The sequence below is a fragment of the Chiloscyllium plagiosum genome, chromosome 4 (genome assembly GCF_004010195.1).
Source record: "Chiloscyllium plagiosum isolate BGI_BamShark_2017 chromosome 4, ASM401019v2, whole genome shotgun sequence".
In the NCBI taxonomy this organism is placed as follows: domain Eukaryota; kingdom Metazoa; phylum Chordata; class Chondrichthyes; order Orectolobiformes; family Hemiscylliidae; genus Chiloscyllium; species Chiloscyllium plagiosum.
In genome coordinates, this window is record NC_057713.1 from 86,182,286 (window position 1) to 86,204,948 (window position 22,663).

The window sequence follows — 22,663 nt, forward strand, 5'->3', positions numbered from 1 at the left end:
TACTTCACTCTGTCCCAGGTACCAGGCTAGGGGAGAAATTTACAAGCTGACCTCATTGGGGTTGTCACATCATGTACCAGGTAAAAGCCCAAAACATTACATTTGAGCCAAAAGCAAGAGCTTTCCATTCATGAAAAAAAATATTAGCTTACCTTTCTCGTAGCCTTCTAAAAAATCCATTCCTGGGATGTGGGCATTGATGACTGGGCCAGTATTTATTGCGCACCCCTAGTTTCCCTCAAGAAATTGGTGATGAGGTGCCTTCTTGAACCACCTCATTATATGTGCTTCACAATGCCATTCGGGAGTTCCAGGATTCTGACCCAGCGGCACTGAAGGAATGACAATATATTTCCAAGTCAGGATGGTGATGGTGGTATGGTGGGAAACTTGCAGCTGGTGGTGTCCCCCCGTCTCTGTTGCCCTTATCCTTAGAGATGGTACCGTTTGTGGTTTGAGAGGGTGGTGGTGCATCTAGTATATAGCACATCCTGCTGCTATTGAGCATGGAGAGATTAAACAACTTGGCACCAGATCCGCAAGCATGCAGGCTGCGTTGTCCTCGATGCTGGCAAACTTCTTGGGTGTTGGACTTCTGAACTTCTAGACAGGATAGGCCAATCGTAACCTCATGGCTCACAGCACTAAGTAAATAAGAAAAATATGTTGCTGATTTAAGTTTACATTTCTGACTGTCATTGGGAGTTTAAGTTGTTATCCATGAAGCTTCACCATAAAGTCGACTGCCCTTCTGAAAAAGTACAAATTGCATCAAAGGATGTAGGGAACTTAAAAAAATGTGGCTGGTTCAGTTTGGGAAACTTGGTTGGCATGGACAAGTTGGACTGAAGGGTCTGTATCTGTGCTGTATGACTCTATAACTATTAATTATTCAACCTATGCTTATACTGACTGACAACCTTGTTGTTGTCAGGTAACAACTGATCTCCAATGCAATGAGCAATATACCAGAGTGCATTTCAAATGCCACATTAAAGCTGTCCTTGAAATGCAGCAGGAGTGACATTAATGTCATGAGGAGGAACTTGGTTCCATTCATTCAAAATGGAGACAACTCTCACATCTCAATGTACATCACGCTTTGAGCCACAACATCTTAATTATGAGGCAGTGTAACCAAGGCAGAGAATGGCAATTTTGCACACTTTTCACCACATTCCTGTATTCCTTTACTGAGTACTCGTGACAATAGAATCTAAAATCTTAAGAAGCTGTGCTCCAAATCCCATGCAGTACCTTGTGAGGGCCTCATCACTTTAAGGAGACACCATGCTCAAATTAAAGGAACAGCCAGCCACAGGAGTGCAAACAAGTTCATATCCATTCTCTGAAACAGCAACCTAATTGAGCTCATTTCCCAGCGACTTTGTTTTGCCAGTCTTGCAGATTTGTTCTCTTCGCGTGCACATCAAATTCCTTTCGGAAAGCCACGGATGAGTTTACCTACACCACATACTCAGGCAGTGCAATCCACTCACTGCGTGAAACATTTTTCAAGTTGCCTTTGCTTCTTTTTCCAATCAATCAATCTAAATCTGTGCCCTCTTGGTCTTGATTTTCCTTTCAAAGGGAACAATTTCCCCCAATTATCCAGAACCCAATGATGCCGATATCAGTACTGACACCTCTAGCAAATCTCTCAACCTTCTCTGCTGTGCTCAAAACAGAACAGTCCCAGCCTCTCCAACCTACCCATGCAACCAAACTCTCTCATTCTGAAATCATTCTCGTAAATATTTTCTGTTCTCTAATATATTCACCACCATCCCAAAGTGTGCGGCTCAGAATTAAGCATGTCTGTTAAGACCAATTCAAAAGTTGTATAAAAGCTGATAATAGTCTCCTTGCTTTTCTGCTCTTTGTCTTCGCAACTGTTTTAGCTTTCTATCCTTTAATTTATCTCTCCTTGTTCATCCTATCAAAATGAATCACTTCACACTTATCTGCATGAAATTCTGTATGCAACATCACCATCCAACTAAATAGCCTCTTGAAACTATCATTCCCCCTTTCTCAGTTCACAATACTAAAGTTTACATTCAGATATTGAAATCTTGTACACCCAGGTCTGGGGCATTAATTCATGCATTAGGAAAAGTGGCCCAGTCCTGACCCCTGCGAAACCTCACTGATTATTTAGATCCAGTCCAAAAAATCACTATTTATGCCTGTCATGGAGATAGGCAAGACTGCATTTTTCTTCTCTGATGCCAAACTTGGATTTGAATCAAGCTCTGGCCATGTACAGAAGGTCTGTTGTGGAGAAAGGCTTCTTTCCCTCAAATACTCATATTTCTAGATGGTTTCCCTGCTGCACGCCAGCCACTTTTGAGGATGCCTCGCCCAAAACTGTCAATGAAGGGCTTTATTAGGTGCTCTGTCGGGGCTGGCCAAATCATAAAATTTACAAAAGATCTACAGCGAGGGGACATTCAGCCAAGCCATCTCCACTGTATTCATCCTCAGAACCACAGGGAAAAGAGGTCAATAGGAGGTGGATGAACAAACTGCGACAAAAGTGGGAGAGTGGGGAACAAATGTGCCAAAGGGCTATTGGCAACAGAGGGTGGCGAGCTACACAAAACATTTGGTACAAGTCGTCTACCAATGTCTTTCTAGCTATGTCAGAAGAATCATCTTTAACTGTGGAACTGCTTACCTTTTAAGTTACTAGCTTCAAAGTCTCAATGTCAAAGCCTGAGCCATAACACATGACACTTTTACATTCAAAGCCTAACATTTTAAACTCATAAATGTCGCGGAAGATTCAGACCCCTACTTGAACCATAATATGTCTCACTGCAGAGTACATTTGAATTTAAAAAAAAAACGGTCTGGTTCGAATGACCTGTTATAAACAATGTCATGTTTAATGAACTTCAAAACTAAGGGGGGAGAAATAACTGACTGGCAGAGGGTCAGTGAGGAACAACACATGGCTTTTCATTTGCTGTTATGCAGAGATTTTGGCCACCCAGTTCTGTAGCGTGCGCAACATCCAGCTACTAGCCAGGTCAAAATAAGACTACTGCATTTTAAAGACAGCATTCATGGCAATAGCATTTCAGGTTTGTGTTTTAAAAACATTGTGCTTTCTTTATACTGTATTACAGTCATCCCAACAGGTCAGCACAGTTTATGCTCACACTAGTCTCTTATCTAGCTTCATCTAAACCTATGTTTTGATTCCTTTCTCCCTCACATGCTTACCTCTCTTCCCCTTAAATGCATCTTGGCTAATCTCCCCAACAATTCATGTTGCACCAAGTTCCACATTTTAACTGGTCTGGGTGAATATGCTTCCCCTAAATTCCCTACCAGCTTTATTCATAACTCTCTCATTCCTCTGGAGGTCAAGGCAAATGACAGCCATTTTGCAATTTGATGTGCCCTTGCCAACTGGAGCAGGCAGATCCAGAGACGGCCTTGGAGGTGTACAAGACCTTGCAGGACAAGGTGAAGAGTGTGCTCTGGCACTAGTTGTCCCCTCAGGTTTCTTACCAAGACAGCCACACAGTGATTCATCTGGGCATTGCTGTAAAACTGATAATGGTGCACTGACATTCACTCGACTATACAGGCTCGATACAGGCTAAAGTGGCACGCAGAAAAAGACAGAAACTTGGACAATGAGGAGCTCAGGGGATTGTTAAGTAGCTTGGTGTGATAACATTGTTTTGTAATGCACTTGTAGAGCACCTCTTATATTTATGTAATGTCTTTAAAGTAGCAAAAGAAGTTGTTGTTGTCAGTGACAGCGGTGCTGCTGTTGAGTCAGATATGGCATTTAGCAATGGGCCAGCAACAGGGAAAATGCAACTAATCCAATGGAAAAGAAAACAATTGCCTTCAGCACTTACGCCGGCTTGACACCGCACTCAAGGAGCTTGCTAGTGCTTTCATCACTCCTCCCACCCTACTTCACTCAAAACTATTTCAAGCAGCCTGTGGATAAAATACATTACACATTTCAATCACATCTGACCATTATGAAGTGGTGGCTATGACTACTAAACCAAGACTTGAACAATATGCACAGCTGCACTAAAAGACATGGTCAACAATAACTCAAATGAGCTGTTCAATGAGTTATGGCTTACTTTCAATCCACTCTAGTCAAGTTAGTGTTGAAACACATTATGGTCATTTCCTCAAATTTTTTGCTGGGCAGTGGATCAGATGTTTGCCACTTTTGAAATGGCCACTTTTGAACAATTCAATGTCAGAAAGGCTCTTATGGGAAATGGGATACCATCATACTAACAGAGCAGGAGGGTGTGATCAGGGAACACCGAAGGTTACATACAAACACACGAAATAGGAGTAGGCCATTCAGCCCGTTGAGTCTGTTCTGCCATTCAGTAAGATAATGGTTGATCAAATTACTCTACAGCTGCACCTACCCTCAATAACCTTTCAAGTACTTATCTACCTTTATCTTAAAATATTCAAGGTTTCTGCTTCAAAACCATTCCTAAGACCCTCAACAATCCAAGAGGAAATAAAATTCTCCTAGTTTCTGTTATGAATTGGCAACCCTTTATGTTCGAACAGTGATCCGTCCTTCTGGTTTAACCCGCAAGAAGAAACAACCTTTTCACATGCATTGTGTCATGACCCTTCAGGATGTTGTATGCTTCAATCACCCCACCACTTGCTCTTCCAAACTCCAGTGGTCTAAAGCCCACTTTTTCATAAGACACCTGCCCATTTCTAGGTATTAATCTAATGTTGTTAAGCCCAAAGACCGAAATCACTAAGCTTGCCGGACCTAAGTTGACCAAGGAGCACTCGATGCTAACATTCAATACAGGTACCCCCGCTTTTCAAACCTTCATGTTACACCAATTTGCTTTTACGAAACACCAACGTTAGTATCTGTTTTCGCTAACCGAAAGAGGACTTTTGCTTTTACGAAAAAGTGCACGCAGCGAAAGTGGCGCCGCCAAACGCCTTCCCAGGGAACTACACTCAGCATTAAGCCGCCATAACTTTGAACTGCGCCTGTGAGCATGTGCTTTATCTCGATTTATTTTGTGCACCCATTAGCACGATGTGTCTTAAGGTATCTCTCTCTTCTACACCCCAGTCTCCTGTACCTCTCACCATCCCAATGTCTGACGGCCTTAACTATTTGTTAGTTCGTTTAGGTTTTGTGTGTTATTTGGTCGATTATTTTTTGGGTCTGGGAACGCTCAAAATTTTCTTCCATATAAATTAATGGTAATTGCTTCTTCGCTTTACGCCATTTTGGCTTACGAATGGTTTCATAGGAACGCTCCACTTTCGGATAGTGGGGGACACCTGTACTTGATTGGAAATCAACCACTGAACACCCATAACAGAATGAGCATTTATTTTTGAGAGATGCTGCCAGCTTTGCCAAATGAAACAGGGACCTTCTAATATGGTAAAACACGCCATAGGACCATCGCCATACACAACTACCCGAAACAAGGACCCTGTGCACTCCACAAACCCAGTAATCATTTACAATATTCCTGAAGCGCTTTTAACTTTCTGTGGTACAACTTAAACATCAAGCATTCAAGGGGGCTATGAAAGCACAACTTACCTCTGGGCAGGAAGCCTTTTATTCACTTTTATAATAGAAGTGTTAAATGCAAACTCTTTTTCCTATTCTTTGACTTGACCTGTCCACCTAATGTTTTACTTCCAGATTTAAAGGTCTTTGTGTAAGGAGCATGACATAACTAGCAATGTGTTAAATTCACATAAGTGCTGTACTCTATTAAACACCCAGTCATGTGCATTGTGCCTTCCAATTAGTCCACGGTCGTCTGACCTCAAAGCAAGAGTGGAGATCTTCTGCAAGATGTACAACCAATGTGGCTTACATTATACTTCACTAGCCTGCAGTTGAAAATAGACAGAGATATTTTAAAGCACTGTATCCCTTGCATACTATAGGACAACAGTAATCCAATTCAGTCTCTATAGGATACCTTAGAATAAGGCAGAGACAATGATTTCACTTTGAGGTCTTTTGACAACCCTCTAACCTATAATCAGTTATCTGCTAGATTTGTTGTTAGATGTTATAAGGGAATAATAAGCCCAACATGCTCTAAAATTATGAATTAGTCTCTGTCATTCTATTCCTATTTGTTAAAAGAACTCAAAAGACTATCTTACTGGAAGAGTAAGATACTTAGAAAAGACAGCATCTGCAACTGGACTCAAAAGTACACACAGGGATAGCTAAACTTCTACAGACCCAGATTCTGTTAAACGCCTTTCACAATCTTTATGAAATTCCACTGATAGTGGAATTCTCTTTGGAAACAGTAGCACGAGCAAAAGGCAACCTTTCCCAAAATAGAAAACATGCAAATCCACTTAAAAACCTTCACCGGAACAGCTAGCAAATAGGTTCTATTTCTCTCCATTCAGACAGCCAACTGTGTATTAAATCTAACGTCACGTATATTGAAGTATGGCTGGTCCAGCACAAACAGACACAGTACGTATGGTATACAATGTATGAATAAGGTAGTCCTCTTAGATGATTAATTTAGACATGTAGTGTTGAAAAGTATTGGGAAGGCGTGGGATGGCCTTTGCACTACCAAAGTGAAAATATATTTTGAAATTATTTCACAAGTCATAAACACCAATTAATAAAGCCCTATAAGATGACGAGGTCAATCTCTACAACAGTGACATTGTACCTTTGGCACAAATGATCAAAGAAACACTTGGCATTAGCTAAAAAAGGACTAAGTATTGCTCAGTCTTCATTTGTCAGTCTGTTACATCTTTCTCCTGACAAAAATTCTGATACAAAATGAACTGAAAGATACAAGATCTAGAAATACAAACAAGGTAATAAATTCAAGAAACTGAAGGGACAATGGATGTCAAAGACAGAGATGATGGCAAGACCAGACATAGAGATGATCGGTAAGTACCACGTCAATACCAAGACATTGCTGAAACAACCCCACTATTTTGTGATGCTCGTGTGTTCGAGCAGGTTGCATTTGTACGAAAGGCCATCAGTTCAATGCCAGTTGCTGACAGATGGTCGTACTGGTTTGCACACTACTACAAGCAAACAACACACAACCTTAAGTGAACATAAACCAAAAGGCAACTCCAAAAGGCAAACCAAAAGGGGAGTCCAAAACTAGAGGCCATAGGTTCAAGGTAAGAGGGGAAGGATTAAAAAAACGACCTGAAGAGCAACTTTTTCACACAGCGGGTGGTATGTGTGTGTATATGGAAATGAGCTGCCAGAGGAAGCGGTGGAGGCTGGTACAATTAACATTTAAAAGGCACCTGGATGGGTATGTGAATAAGAAGGTTTTAGAGGGATATGGGCCAAATGCTGGCAAATGGGACTACATAAATTTAGGATATCTGGTCAGCATGGAAAGGTTGGACTGAACAGTCTGCTTCCATGCTATACGTCTCCACAACTAACGGAGTTTACGATTGGAAATTCTGGAACAAAGTGTCACATTTCGTTTGATCACACTAATTTCCATGTGGAAGTGGTTAGCCTTCGGATACCTTGGCCCATGTTGACAGACCATAGATTGCTTGATTTAGTGCAATACACACACAGGAAACCCAGCTACCAATTCAGGTGACCACGAAGTCACAAAATCGTCTGAAGGAGGGTCACTGGACCCAAACCGTTAGCTCTGTTTCCACTCCACAAGGCTGCCAGACCTGCTGAGCTTTTCCAGCAATTTCTGATTTTGTTTTGTGAAATGTGGACTGAGTAACAACAGGTTGACTCAAACTTTTGAAGCCTGGTGTTCTCAGCACCAGGTCATGGTGTTTGTGAATATTTGTTGAATTAAAGCGGTCAAGAAAGGAAACTCAACAATTTCCATCTTCACTGTCCACAGTTCATTCTGGGCGTGTTATAGTTGGACAAATTCAGAGAAGTGACAGCTCTGTCAAAGGCAACTCTCTCAAATTTACTCAACACTTGTCAAGCAGAATTGACTTCACTGGCACAAGCTCATGTGCAGGTTGGAAAATGGACACGCAACTGAGGAATTCTTGTATAACAAGGAAGCCAGGACCAGATGACTAGTAGAACACTCAAAATTCCACTCTGAGGTGATGGGAGATGATAGTTTTGAACATCCATTTTCATATTTGGAATGTGGAGGAAGACGGCAACATCGCTAGTAGGCCAGGCTGCAGTGCCATGGCAAACAGCAGCCTGGCAACAATCCCCTAGACTGAAAACCACAGCCTACACTCTAACTCACTGCCATCTCGCACACAGGACTTCTGGCAGAACTTGCTTCTCACCGACTCTTTACCCATTAGTAAACATTCACCATATGAGGATACTGCCTCCTTGATGGATGTGCTGCCTGTCCATCAACTTACAATCAATACACAGAATCCTGACAGTGATGACTGGATACAGTGAGAAAGTGGAATTGCTTAAAATGTTCATCCAGAATCTATTACGATAGAGCAGGCTCAGTGGCTCTCCATTCCTTGCTGAAGGACAATGCAATAAAGAGCTAAATGCATTCTGTTTTTGTTGGATCCTGTGTTTACTAATTGAGAAACACTCATGTCAGGGGATACAGCAGCCTACCATCTTAAACATTCAATTAAGCAATTCTCTAAATTTAATCATAGCAGAACTGATCTGAAGAAAATCCTTCCACTTTATTTTATTCTTTGTTGTAAATAAAGAAAAACAGCAAAGAGACGAATAGGGACATTTAAAAAAAAGGATGGAATAATCAAAATAACACATTAAAGTAATTCTACAGAGTGCACCAAGGACGTCTGGAATGGGTCCAAGAAGACAGCAAATTGTTTTCATTAATATAACAAACCACTGACCTTTTAACATATTTCAAAGACAACAAAACAAGTGCAATTTCTTCAGTGCAACAGTTAAATATGGACCCTTCCTTCAAATGATCATGTGAGATTTTGAAATCCATAGATAGGAACCAGCAGTACAAAGTATAAGTCACAAGAGCGCACTTTCTCACCACACTCTTTGTAAATAATGAGCCCGCACACAGCATTTGAAATTCCTGAGGCTGCTGAGATATTTCACCACCCATATATGACTGCAGGCTACCACAAAATTATCAACATTTCCCTTAATGGCAATAGAAAAGTGAGTTGGCTTAACCCAGTCACACACAAAGTATTTGAATTGGTGAAAAGCAATGTGCACACCTAACACTTCAAGTACTCAAGTGGAAGAAGGAAAATTGACTCACAAAAGCTTCTAACTACTAATTTACAGAGACAACGATGAGCAAAAGAGGGGAGAAAGTAAGGGTGCAACTCAAGCAGTTCTAGGAATCCACAGTGTGTGATCCATCTCAGAAAAAGGAAACATGGTGAGTCAGTCCTGGTCATCTGCCAAGATCTGCAGAGGCAGGGAGAACACTATGTAACACTGCAGCTTCTCACAGTAACAAGGACAAGGGTACTAGACAGTTATCCAGTTGAAGTAACAGTCTACATCAATCTCCTCTATGATCATCGTTCCAAGTGGATCGCTTTAAACCTGCATCAAATCAAAAAACAAAATGTCCTTCCTTCCAGATCTCCAAGGGTGCAGGTCGCATTCCCAGCTATGTGGACTCCAGTACACAACAGCTGATTCAAGTGGCACGGCTGGTATGAACAGCGCTAATTATAAAAGTCAGGCCCCTCATGAAACGTAAGACACAGGAACCCTAAGTGAGTCGACACGTACCATAATGCCCTCCCACCACACGTACACTAATCACAGCTGGCTCCAGCTCACCATTGCTTCTTGGCCTCTCCATTGCCTCTACATTGTCAAACTGATGGTGTTCAACTTTCAGTTCTGAATGAACCAATTTCCATCAATTAAACATTGAGAAGACGGAGGTTGAACCAGATTGTGCAGTGCTGAATTTCATCCTTAAGCATTAGATTCCCTACCCTCCATCTGAAAAGATCATCAATTTCTATTTCTGTAATACTTTGCTCGTCTCAGCTTGTCTGCTGCTGAAACCTTCACTCATGCTGATATTGCGTCCAAACTCAAATGTCTGCAACCTCTCCTAACCAGAAATTCCAACTTTCAACTTGTACTAACTGACCCACAGCCCTGCTGGCAGCAGCAAATCCCAGTGACCAAACGCCCTGGTACGCACCATCACTTTTCCTTTATCTCTCCATCTCCGCAACAAATTTCCACCGAGAACTCCACTCCTCTTTAATTCTGGCCTCTCATGCATTCCCCAATCCCACTACCCAAACAATCCAAGAAAACCCTAAAGCTGAACATTGGTTCCCTTGACCTCACTCACCCCTTCGTGCTTTAATATCCTCCTAAACATTAACCAAGCTTGACATAAGCCATTTCAATAGGCGTACCGTTTAGCTCCTGTTAAGTACCCTTGTATATCTGTTTCCATGAAGGGAGCTTTAGAATTACAATTAGTTGATTTTAAAGACATTGGAATGTATAAGTAGTAATGTCTCAGCATTAACTCTCCCTCATTTACAGAAGCAAAATTATCATTACCATCCCAAGGCAATGAAGCACAGCATTGATCGATTAAAATCGAAGAACAAAATGTTATACCTTCCTGGGTAAAGAAATCTCTGGAATTCCCTGTCCAGATCACTCTGCCCATTTTCAAACCACCTAGCCACAGCATAAATAAAAAGTTTGCCTTTTAAGGAGACCTGAACAGGCTTTTGTGTCCCACCCCATCTGTCTATTTAGGGGGATTCTAACTGCCCTGTCCCTCAAAGTAAACCTAGATTTACCTCATAATTTCAGAGATTTTTGTGCATAAAAGAGTCCTAATATCTGCCTTAAAAGTAATTCCTTTTGGAGAACATGATTGTAGCGCAACACTTTCCATATGAAACATTGCCGCTGACTGGATATATAAAATCAAAATTAACATTTGTAACTGCCACAGGGAGCAGGTGCAAAGGGTACATTTTACATGCAATGGTCATAAATATACATTTTACATGCAAGGATCATAAATATATACCATATTTATAATAGATTTCAGCGATTAGAGCAAGGGAGCTAGATTTGTGTGGTTATGTTTATTGGCAGTGTAAAATGAGCAACTTCCATTTTTAATAAGTGGTCAATCTCCAAGCCTGTTGGGTTCAGAGATTACTTGTCCCAACTGGTAAGTACAGACCCAGGTTCATTGTCTGACCTCTTTGGAATTAGCTGCAGTCAGGTGGAGTGTGATACATCATAGGACCCTAGTCTGGCAGGAATGTATAACTTCAGATGTTGCTCTTGAATAGAACAGAGCAATTCCTTCCAACAAGTACACACAGAATGGCAAGTTCATTCAATGTGAACATTGAGTATAGGAGTTGGGAGATCAGGTTGCAGCCGTGTAGGATATTGGTTAGGCTACTATTGGAATACTGCATGCAATTCTGGTCTCCCTGATTTAGGAATGATGTTTTGAAACTTGAAAAGGGTTCAGAAAAGATATACAAGGATGTTGCCAGGTTTGCAGAGTTTGAACTCTAGGGAGAGGCTGAATAGACTGGGGCCATTTTACCTGGAGCAGAGGCTGAGTTGTGACCTGAAAGGGTTTATAAAATCACGAGGGGCATGGATAGGGTAAATAGATAAGGTCTTTGTGCATATGTTTAAGATGAGAGGAGAAAGATTTAAAAGGGAATAAAGGGGCAACTCTTTCACACAGACAGTGGTATGTGTATGGAATAAACTGCCAGAGGAAGTGGTAGATGCTGGTACAATTACAACATTTAACAGCCATCTGGACGGGTACATAAATAGGAAGGGTTTAAGAGGGAAATGGCCAAATGTTGGCAAATGGGACTGGATTAACTTGGGATGTCTGGTCAGCGTGGAGGAGTTAGACTGAAGGGTCTGTTTCAGTGCTGTATAACTCAATGTCTTCACTGTGATGGCCTCAGCCAGATAACTTGTAGTCAAAAATGTACACAAGTCATCTTGCAGACTGATTTAAGTCTTATGAATTACACTGAATCAACCACCACCTTCATTAACAAAAGGCAGGTGGAGGTGGAGGTGAAAATTGGACTTCAAGACAGACAATTTCTGTATTCTCAAAAGCAACTGTGACACAGTTGGCAGCATTCGCCTCCAAAGCAAAGACGCTTGGTTCAAGCAATACTGCAAGCCAAAGTGTGACGATCTAGACTGGAACTCCAGCACAGCAGTACAAGAGCGTTGAACTGTTTGAGAAGTTGGTTATCAGACAGAGATTAGTCCCAAACCAAATCTATCTTCACAGACAAAGTGACAGACCCCCAGCTCGGCCTTTGAAAAGTAGGTGGGTTGTCGCTGGTGTAACAGCCAGCATTCATTGCAGCATCACACAAAAACATGACAGATGTCTACAGAGGAACCTCGATTATCCGAATGACATGGGTAGGGAGTTTGTTTGTTCGTTCAGATAATCAAATGTTTGGATAATCGAACACAGGAAAACAGATTTTAGCCAAGCATTGGGACCTTGCGATCTTGTTTGGATAATCGAACGCCGAATAATTTAAGTTCCTCTGTATTCATTTTCACATTGCTATTTTGGAATTTGCTGTCTGCAAATTGGGCGTTGGAACTCTATACTTTAGGAGGCTGGGGCACTGAATAGTTTTGACAAAAGGTGGACAGATTCTCGTTAGACAGCGGAATCAAGGGCTCTCAGAAGACTGGGGAATGTGGAATTCGGAACTTAACTATGATTTTACTGAATGACAGAGGAGTCTTGAGCTGGCTTAATGGTATACTTGTGCTCTTATTTCATATGTTTCCAACATTTGCTGTTGCTTTCCTTACTGTACAACAGTGACTTCTCTTTCACAATCCTTTATGCACCATAAAGTGTTTCAAGACTTAGAACGATCATGAAGGGGTGACACAAACCTATGTTTATTCTACCTTTAAAAACTACTATTTTACATTGATGGAATGCAAATTTTCACTGGTGGAAGCAATGAATCTCATGGGATTCAGAAAATGAACATTACACCAAGAAGCTGCAAACAGTGTGCCTTCTGTCCCCCTTTGTAAAATTCTGTGATTATTATTCCAGAAAAACACATTTAAACATGAGAGTTCTTAGCATATTCATTTAAATATGCCTAAGGATGAGAAGAGAAGCCAATTTTGTCGAATAAAATGCGAGGACAAATCAAAATCCCAGTCTGGACCCAGCTTCACAATTCTCTACTTCCTTCAAGCTTCTTCCTGCAGCTGTGTGATGCTGAAACTTAAAGGTTTCCTTCTTGTGTCTTAATTTTCAGTTTTATCAAAAGACACAGAGATTACTTCTCACATTTAACTGCTGTGAAATGCAGCAACAAAATAAAACCCAAGGATGTTTTACAGATGTGTTTTCTCCCCCACATGGAAATATTTGAAAGGAAATATTTGAAAGTGACCAAAGCTTGGACAAAGTGATACGTTTCAAGGATCAGCTTGAAGTAGGGAGTAGGGAAGGACAGACGGTTAAAGAGACTCAGGCCTAGACAGCTGAAGGCAGGGCCAACGGGGCGGTAGGAAGGAAAAATGCACACATGAGGCCAGAATTAAACTCATGCATATTTACAGCACAGAAAGAGGCCTTCTGCCCACAACGTCAGAACAGATCTGACTACACCAATCCCATTTTCCAGCTTTTGGCCTATAGTCCTGGAGGCTATGGCAATGCAAGTGAAAATCTAAATGCTGCTTAAAATGTTATGCGTGCTTCTGACTTAACAATTCTCTCAGGCAGTGAGTTTCAGATCCCCTTGGCTTGTAGTAAGTCTATTCTCAACTCTCCCCTTGGTCTTCTCATCTTATTTTAAATCTAAACTCACTGGTATTGATCCCACTAGTAATGGAACAGTGTCTTCCTATCCATCTTATCTATGGCTCTCAAAAGTTGTGGACCTCAATCTTCGCTGGTACATGGAAAAACAGCTCCAACATATTCAAACTTTCCTGATGGCGCATACCCTCCAGCTCAGGCAGCATCCTGGTAAATCTCCTCTCCATTATAATCACATCCTTCCTATAGTATGGTACCCAGAACTACATGTAGTACACCAGTTGTGGCTTAACCAGTTCCAGAATAACTGCTTTGTTCTAGTATTTTGTGTCTCAGCAATAAAGGCAATTAAATAATTTCAGAAGAGTGCAGGGTTGCAAGAGATCAGGGACCTTCAACATAAATTCAAACCCTCTTCCAAAAAAAACCAAAAACCAAACAAATAGCCAAAACACTCTTGGTTGCACAATGTACAACTGTGACATAAATTATATTAAAACGAAGTGAACAGCTGAGAGCATCTTCAAGCAAGTGAATAATAACCCCGTTTCCCCGGTTACCTTTTCAAACAGGTAAACGCCAGGGCTGTATAAGCATCTGCCTCCGTGCTAAGGACAATGGGTTTTGGTTTTGTTCGACTACAAACAGAATTTCATCGAAGTCTATTTCACAAATCTGAAACGCTGCTTTAATGTCACTTGCTGTAGAAAATGCAACATATTTTGAAGGGTCGTATTCTTTCCCGGGGGTTTGGTGCAACCGCATCGCAAGTCAAATCTTTCTCCTGCAAAGTACAACAGTGGGAGGTTCTCTCAGACTGCGCTGCCAATCTCAGACAGGGACAGGATAACGGATTAGGTAATGCAGGAAATACCGATTCCGAATCACCGCCTCCTGCATAGATCATCTCCTGTGCTTTTCTCTGCCCCGAGCAGGGGGGAAGAAAAATAAACTCCAAGATCATCAATTGCACAGTGCCTTGCGCAGAATTGGTTTTTTTTGCATTAGACAATTCAACTTGATGGTTAAATCCTGCAATATAACTTCCATCTTCAAACGGCGGTAGCACGGTGAAATCTTACTTCGTTGTGCAGACTTTGATTGGAGCCCGCTACTTCAATAAATAGCTCCCAGGCGATGCATAAAGTATTCCAAGCTTGCTAACTTTCACCATTTAATGGGTGAAGATAAAACGTTCATTTTCTGCTTTGCATTTGGTTCGAAAGAAATTTCCCGTGGTTAAAAACAAATCTGGCCCTCAAAAGTTCAGCATGTGCGTTTGAAAACAACAATCCATTAAAGTACAAATCGCATTCAACTTAAAATTTGAAATCTGTACAGAGCCCTGAGTGATGGAAACTGTAACTTGGATGGTGCTGGGAGTTACGATTTACAAAGATTCCTAGATAAAAGCTAAATAAAATCAATCCTAAGCTATCATCGACAAGAGGTGGAACGTTTTAAACATGACCCATAGTCACCTTCCTATGAATTTAACGCAGCTTTCCCGTCTCTTAAGCAAATTACTGTAAATCACTGCAATTTTTTTGTTGAAACAAAAGGACGCAGCACCCATGCGATTCCCATCCAAGGCAATAAATTGATAAACATTCACAACACCCCATCCAAGATCCACATTTTCCGGTGCATACAGTGCATGGCCGTGTTGCAATTTATATACATACACACATACATAAAAGCAATATGCAAACAGAGATGTTTGCGAATAGGATCCTCTCTACGAACAATCTCATACCTCCCCTTTCCAACGCAAATGGACACAAAGCAGAAAGAACAAAGAGATAGCTTACAGGTATTGAGAAGTTTTCTGCTGCTCTGCGAGTTCTTTCCATTGCACGGTGCTGGTGTAAAGTAATCCATTTAAGTGCAGGTTGCTTTGGTTCTTGCTGCTGCTCCTCCATCACTATTCCATGTGCTCGCACGCTTTCGCGACGTCAATGGAACGTTGCCCGGCGCCGCCAGCGACTGACGTCATGGCACCCGACGGGGAACACCCACCCTCGCGACGGAATCCCGCCCGAAGACCTGGAAGATACAGTGTCTGGTCCTTAGCATTAAGTCTTATAACATACTGTGGATGAGTGGTCAAGGTATATGAAGTGAAGGCAGGGACGTGCAGATTCTCTTACCTCTCTGCATGTAGTGCATAGTGCACTTTCTGCCCCCTCCGCTCCCAAAAGATTCATACAATTTGCCCAGAGCATAAAGCTATACTTATGGATCCCCACTATTTTTTAACGTTTGTCCAATCTACTGTGGCCAAGAATTTATACTTGTTCGTGCTGACACCCCTGCCCCCACTTTGCAAATGAGTGAATACAGTGCAACCGTAGAACATTTTTGCGCACTTTATGCTTCTTCAATATCCTTTCATGGGATGTCAGCATTGCTGTCTCAGCAGCATTTATTGCCCACTCCTTATAGTCCCTGAAGTGGCAATGAGCTCCTTAAGTGCATAAATGTAGACATGTTTGTCTCTAATAGACATTAGATTCTCTACAGTGTGGAAACAGGCCCTTTGGCCCAACAAGTCCACACCGACCCTCCGAAGAATAACCCACACCAGTCCCATTTTCCTCTGACTAATGCATCTTAACACTGTGGGCAATTTAGCATGGCCAATTCACCTGACCTGCACATGTTTGGACTGTGGGAGGAAACCAGAGCACCCAGAGGAAACCCACAGAGACACAGGAAGAACATGCAAACTCCACACAGACAGTCGCCTGCAGCTGGAATTGAACCGGGACCCTGGCCACTGTGCTGCCCAGAAATCTCAAATGAACACACCCCAGATGGGACACGAACCCACAGACATGTAGTCAATCTGAAGTCAACTTCTGCACAGAATCTGCCAACATATTCCAAATGAATACAGCTACATTGAAATGAAAATAACCATAGTGTTAAAGCACTTTACGAAATGTAGAGCAATGTATATGAAATGCGAATGGCACTAGGAGTTTGAGAATTTTAGTTGAGAATGTTAGTAATTTATGACTGAAGAACCAATACAAATAACTAAAGCTGTAATATCTGCACATTCATTATGATCATTTCATTTTTATACAAGTGTTTTAATTATAACCTATTCAATTGCTATATCATTCAGAAATTCATTGATTTGTGTCATTTAAATGTAGAGGTCATTTCTGGCTCCAATTGTCTATACATGAGAGTGGCTATATAATGAATCACAGAAAAATGAAGTGACATTGCTTTTTCCAACAATAAATGGGACTGAGATGAGGCAAATGTGCAATTTATAATAATCGCTGGTGTTAAGGTCCACTGAGGCAAGTACTCCAATCATGAGGGTGTAAGTATGTAGTCACACCCAATGATTTCTATATCCACAAATGGACCAACTATCTAATTAAACTGTTTTCCTTGAAAAAGAGATGCTAATGTTCAGAATTATAATGGGTTAACTGACAAAGGTGCACTTATCATTGAAACCGTCTTGAAGACTTCAGTCCATTGGTTGGCTGAGACTTCTTATCAACCTCACCCACACCCCCTTTCTGTAGGCTTTGTGTGGACCAGCACTTCGTTGGTTTGAAGAATGAAGAAGTTAATTTCATAAAATGGGAGAACTTAATATTCAAAGAAAGTAATCAGACTTGCCTAATTAATTGGCACATTTCCCACATTGGTACAATTGAGGAGCATTTTGCATCTTTTAATCATTTTCCTGAAATCAACAACAATTGAGATCAAATATATACTTTCCATTAGAGAACATAACACCCCTCCCTCTACTCCCCACCCCACCCCACCCCCCCATCTTCTGCCCAACATTTCTTGGTGCAAATAATATTAGTCTGTCAATTCTCCCCTTCAACTCACACACTTACATGAAGTGAAAGGATAGTATATCACATCAATTGCAGTATGTTGAACGAAACAGATGCAGTAAAAGAAATTACAGCCAAGGATTAAATGAAATTTTTTATGGCACAATTCACATGCTGAGAAACTTTGCAACAAAATATCAGCTCATCACAAAACTGCTTAGCAAGTGACTTTACATAAACTGCTAATTTTCTACAAGAATTTTAATAACTATACAAATATTTTACAAAATGACAATTAATAAAACAAAGACTTGAAAATGGTCAATAAGATTTTCTTTTTTTTTAAGAAAAATAAATGCATTAAATACAAATATATCTGTAAATTAAAACTTGGCGAGACTAATACATGGTAAATCCACCCCGCCAGAAAAAATGTGGTAAAGAGTCTTAACGTATAATGAGGCAGTATCACATATTTCTGGCCAAAATCAAAGTGTCACCACAAAGAATAGCCTGGCCATGGTTGTGTAGTTTCAGTCTATGATGCATTAGCATGCAGGAAGAAAGTTCGGCAAATTTGCATGAATATGTCCTGGAATTTTCTTGTACAGAATTAGAAAGCAGAAATGCCTTCAGGCAGTTCAGAAAAACAAGAAAAATGCCCAATGATTAATATTTCTGTCTGCTAGAGTTCCTCAGCTGCTCAAGCCTGTGTTTCAGTTGTTCCTGCTTCCTCCTCAACTGTTCTTTCTCCAATATCAGTCTCTGTTCATTTGACTGGATTGACAATATGTGTTCCGTTGCCTTTTTGAGGATGACGACTTTGGCTGCTTTGTCATTCATTGCCACCTCTGGGATTTGATCCCTTAATGCAAAAAAGCTCAGTTTCAGCTCATTCCTCCGCTGGCGCTCCAGGACGTTGTGCGTCCTCCTCTTGTCGTTCTCCTCAGAGTCCGACGTCCTCGGGCTTGGGCACTTCCCCTTGCTGTTGGTGCTGATCTGCTTGAGCACTCGACTGCTCTCCACCTTGAGACGCTTGGTGGGAGGCTGGGGGGAGGGAGCAGCATAATTGTGCTGATGAGTGGAGACATGGCACCTCTTGAGAACCAGGGGGCTGTGCTGAGGCCGGGAGACCCGGACGGTGTTTGTGTTTAACTCAGCTTTCCTGGTAGAGGGCTGCCTCTTCTCCACAGTGACCACGTCAATTTCTTCTTCATCCTCTTCTTCCTCCTCATAATCATCCTCGTCCTCCTCATCCTCCTGCTCTTCTTCTATAAAAGGTGATGAAAAAAAGAGATGAGAAATGACATACAACTCAAGAACGAGGTCATGACAAGCTTAAAAGCAGCCTGAACCAAGCATTTTCTATGTAATGGGGCCCCAGTCAGCTGATATTTGCATTACTAAATTCAACCTAAGCCTCTTCAGTCAAGGATATTGCGTAAGGACGTCTTATATATCCTCATCCAGTTCCCTCCCTGGCCCTTTCCTCTCCCTGCCAAGCCAGCCTCTTGCTGGAGTGCCTCAGGGAGTTGATGAAATCCCGCCCTGTTTGGTTGGAGGGGGTGGTGAAAAGCCTCTTTCATAAAGGCTGACGCCCTCACTTCAAACTCGTCGGCCCGGAATGCCCAGCCCCCTAATTACACTTTCACCCAGTTTGTCCCGGAATGACCGATCGAGAGAGAGAAAAAAATCTGCGCAAAATCCCTTCTCTCTGTGCATTGTGGCCGACGCAACCTCTAAAAAATGTTAAATTCAACACACACTTTAATAAAAAGTCACCGCAAACCCTTAAAAGGCACCAGAAGAAGTTGCATTTTTTTAGAAAATGAAATATTTGCTTTAATAGCATTGAGGAATGCAAGCCGAAGTGTTAAAATAAAATTGGTGGGAGTTGCAATGCACCCCAATCTTTCCTCTCCTCCCCCCAAAGTAAAGGTTCGAAGTATTTAACACAAGCAGCGCCCCTGTAGATGGGCTAAGAGGCGATTTTCCTTACTTACCGGAGTCACTCGGCGTATCTGTGGCGGGGGGGCTGCCGGCTCCCGGAGGGAGGGGCAGGGACACTTTGTGCTCGGCGAACGGGTAAGGGAACACCACGGAGGGGTCGATGCAGTCGGTGGCCGAAGTGTTGAGGTCGTGCAGGTAGGTGCTGGAAGCAGCGCCCAGCCCCATGCCGAGGTGCCCGGGGGCTGCTCCAGCAGCCGAGGCGGCGGAAGAGCTGGGGGCAGCGGGAGAGGTCAAGGCGGCAGCCCCGGCCGATGCGGGGGCGTTGCAAGACGGGCTCCGCAGGGGAGTTGGGGAAGAAGAGGAGGAAAGGGTGGAGGAGATGCAGAGGGCTCCCGGTTCCTTCCTGGCCGCTTGCAGCGAGGCGAGCCGCTCGCTCACCACCTTCTCCAGTTTGGCCGCCGCCGAGAAGCCGCTCCACATACAGTCCTGGAGGACGATGGACTTGAGCACCGTCTCGCTGTCCGCGTCGCAGATGAAGCTCTGGTTGACCAGGTCGTCGCCCAGGAACTCGGTGACCATCTCCAACTGGTCGGCATTGGAAGGGAAGAGGCTGAAGCTGGGTCTGCGGCTCGGCGACAGCGGCGGGGTCGGCAGCAACTCGAATTTCTTCCAGATGTCCTCGCTCGGAGCCGGCAGCTGCTGCTGGTAGAAATTCTCCTCTTCATCGTAGAAAACCGGCTGGAAGGAGTCGTAGTCGTAATCGTAGTTATAGCTCTTGCCCAAAAAAGTGGCAGAAGCCGTTAGGGGCATCTTGGTATCTGGGGTGGGGGGGTCTGGATAAGAAACAGAAAAGACTTGTCACTTGCCCCGCTCGAAAGAGGTTAAATCGAAAAGACACAACCCTTCGAACAAATGCAATAAATGAAAAATTGTGCATTGGGTTTTAATTCTCTGACACACACATACAAGCCCCTTTATAATTGCCAGCTCAAACGCTGGGCTTTAAATATCTAGCGTTGACGCAGCTCTGTAAAAAAAATCCTGAGACACCGCTCACTGCAAAGTCTGAATAAGTTCTAATGAACCAAAGGGAAAACACCCCCACTCGTTCTGTGTGGTGAAAGTACACATTTCATGTCTTTTTTTTTTAAAAAGAGCACTGTGTTACAACAGCCTTTTTGTCTGCGTTATCTAAGATAGCTCTCTGGAATTATACAAATTAAAACTGCAACACTGGTTGCAGAAAGGATCAACGCCGGCCGGTCTCCGGCAGCTGAAACGCTGGCTTTCGTGGGGCTGGGCGCTTTGTTCAGTTTTTTTTTCCCCTCTGTATATTTATTTATCAGGAGAAGCGAGAACAGCAACACTTACCGGAGAAATATAGCAGCGTTTGGGACACGGACTCCAGGAACTGGCACAGCCCCCTCCCCTCTCCTCTCCGACACCAACTCAAAACACCCGCAAGCAGCAACGGAGTAAAATCCCCTTCCCCCTTCAACAATAACACCCAACGCAGCAGCCTTTTTCTTCTTCTAGTGAGGCTCCTAGTGTTGCAGTCTGTAGGAGACAAGACACAATGATGGCCTTAAGTGAGTTTGCTGGTTTCTGTCTGCACTGGTTGTCTTTCTCTGTCTCCTCTGTATTATCAGAGCCTCACTGCCCTGCTTACACTAAAGTGCTTTAACCTATCTAGAGTGCGTGTAACCGGTTTAATGCTTTGATAGAGTCCCGCCCCCCCCTTTCCCCACCCCCACCGCGCCATACACCTACTTTTGGCGCCAAAAAAATTACGCATCCCTTGTAACAATTTCTTATCCAACATACATTTCACAACATGCGAAACAGCAACTCCCTTTCTTTCCCCTCTCCCCCACCACCAACCCTTCCACATTACCCGCACTCCCAAACTCTTTATTCAGGGAATGGGAGGAGAACAGTGTAGGATTTTTTTCGGTCTGGATATAAATATACTGTAGAGAGCATTGACTATTTTCTCTGTGGGATTTTAATCTTTTGAGTAAGAAATAGGGAGGGCGCTGCTGTAGTCAAGTGATTGACTTTTTCGTTGCCAAATTAACAATTAATTCGATCAATATTGAACGTTCCTTTTATTTTTTCACCTATCCAATTTGGCTGTTTTCTTGACTTTTTTCTTACTAATCGCATTTTTTTTGAATTGCTTAAGGCAAGATAATTACTTAAAGGCTGGACTAAATTATTCACTCAAGGAATCACATTGGGACTTCATCGATGTCTTTCTGTCCATTGTCCATTGTCTTTTCCTTTAAATTTTTAAAAAGTTTGAGGGTTTATTTTTAACGAGGTTGTCCAAACATCCTAGATAGTGTTTATTCTAACCCATGCGGTTGTTAATATTGCTGTTGTGTCAGGACACAGATATCCCACTGCTAATCCAGTGCACGGTGATACATTTATTAAATATGATGTAACTATTAAGTGATGTAATGAATACAAACTATTTCAAAAAATAAAGCCCGAATTGATGACTCTCTTCACAGGTGACTTTTTTTCTTTTTGGGGGGGTGGAACGGTTAATTATAAAATAAAGCTAAAATACTGCAGACGCTGAAAATCTGAAATAAAATCTGAAAGTACTGGAAAAAATTCAACAGGTCTGGCAGCGTCTGTGGAGAGAGAACAGAGTTAACATTTCGAAGTGCAGGACTTTGGTTCTAACACGATAATTGTTTTGTTAAATAACTGTTATGTAATAATAGAAGTAAGAGCCACGTCAGTGACACAAATGTGTGACAGTATGAAGAACAAAAAACCCAACATTTTCAAAAAAAAAACCTGAGGTAAAGGTATCAGTTGAATTTCCCGCGATTTTGCCTACTCAATGAACTCAAATAAACGAATATTTGAACCAAGTTCAAATCCATTTATTTCTGCTATTAAGCGGGTGATATGACACAACAAAAGCATATGTATTTATTTATCATATCTATTCAATTATAATATAGTTATGAAAATAAACATTTTCAAAGTGTAATTATGTAATTGGTATATTGTCCAAGTTTGTTTAAATTTCTGATTTTTTGAACAACTGTGTCACGACCTAAT

The 22,663-nt window shown here is 42.1% G+C and overlaps 1 protein-coding gene and 1 long non-coding RNA gene across 8 annotated transcripts in view; both read right to left on the bottom strand.

Moving 5' to 3' along the window:
• The window catches only part of LOC122549174, a 228,321-nt gene extending 212,565 nt beyond the window's left edge, over positions 1–15,756 (bottom strand). For 4 of the 7 annotated variants that reach the window (XR_006311453.1, XR_006311450.1, XR_006311446.1 and 1 more), the window contains exon 1: positions 15,623–15,756. This is a non-coding gene — a long non-coding RNA (uncharacterized LOC122549174). Of the gene's footprint in view, positions 1–152; positions 645–14,371; positions 14,725–15,622 lie in introns of those variants that run through there. The other 3 variants (XR_006311447.1, XR_006311448.1, XR_006311452.1) reach the window with 3 other exon arrangements.
• Positions 15,757–17,770: 2,014 nt separating this feature from the next.
• Positions 17,771–21,740, bottom strand: LOC122549176 (myc proto-oncogene protein-like). The gene is made up of 3 exons (XM_043688543.1): positions 20,951–21,740; positions 19,633–20,412; positions 17,771–18,900 (listed from the first exon to the last, which is right to left on the bottom strand). The coding sequence occupies exons 2-3, from the start codon at positions 20,387–20,389 to the stop codon at positions 18,299–18,301; spliced, it is 1,359 nt and encodes a 452-aa protein (XP_043544478.1). The 5' UTR covers positions 20,390–20,412; positions 20,951–21,740; the 3' UTR covers positions 17,771–18,298.
• Between the last annotated feature and the right edge of the window lie 923 nt (positions 21,741–22,663).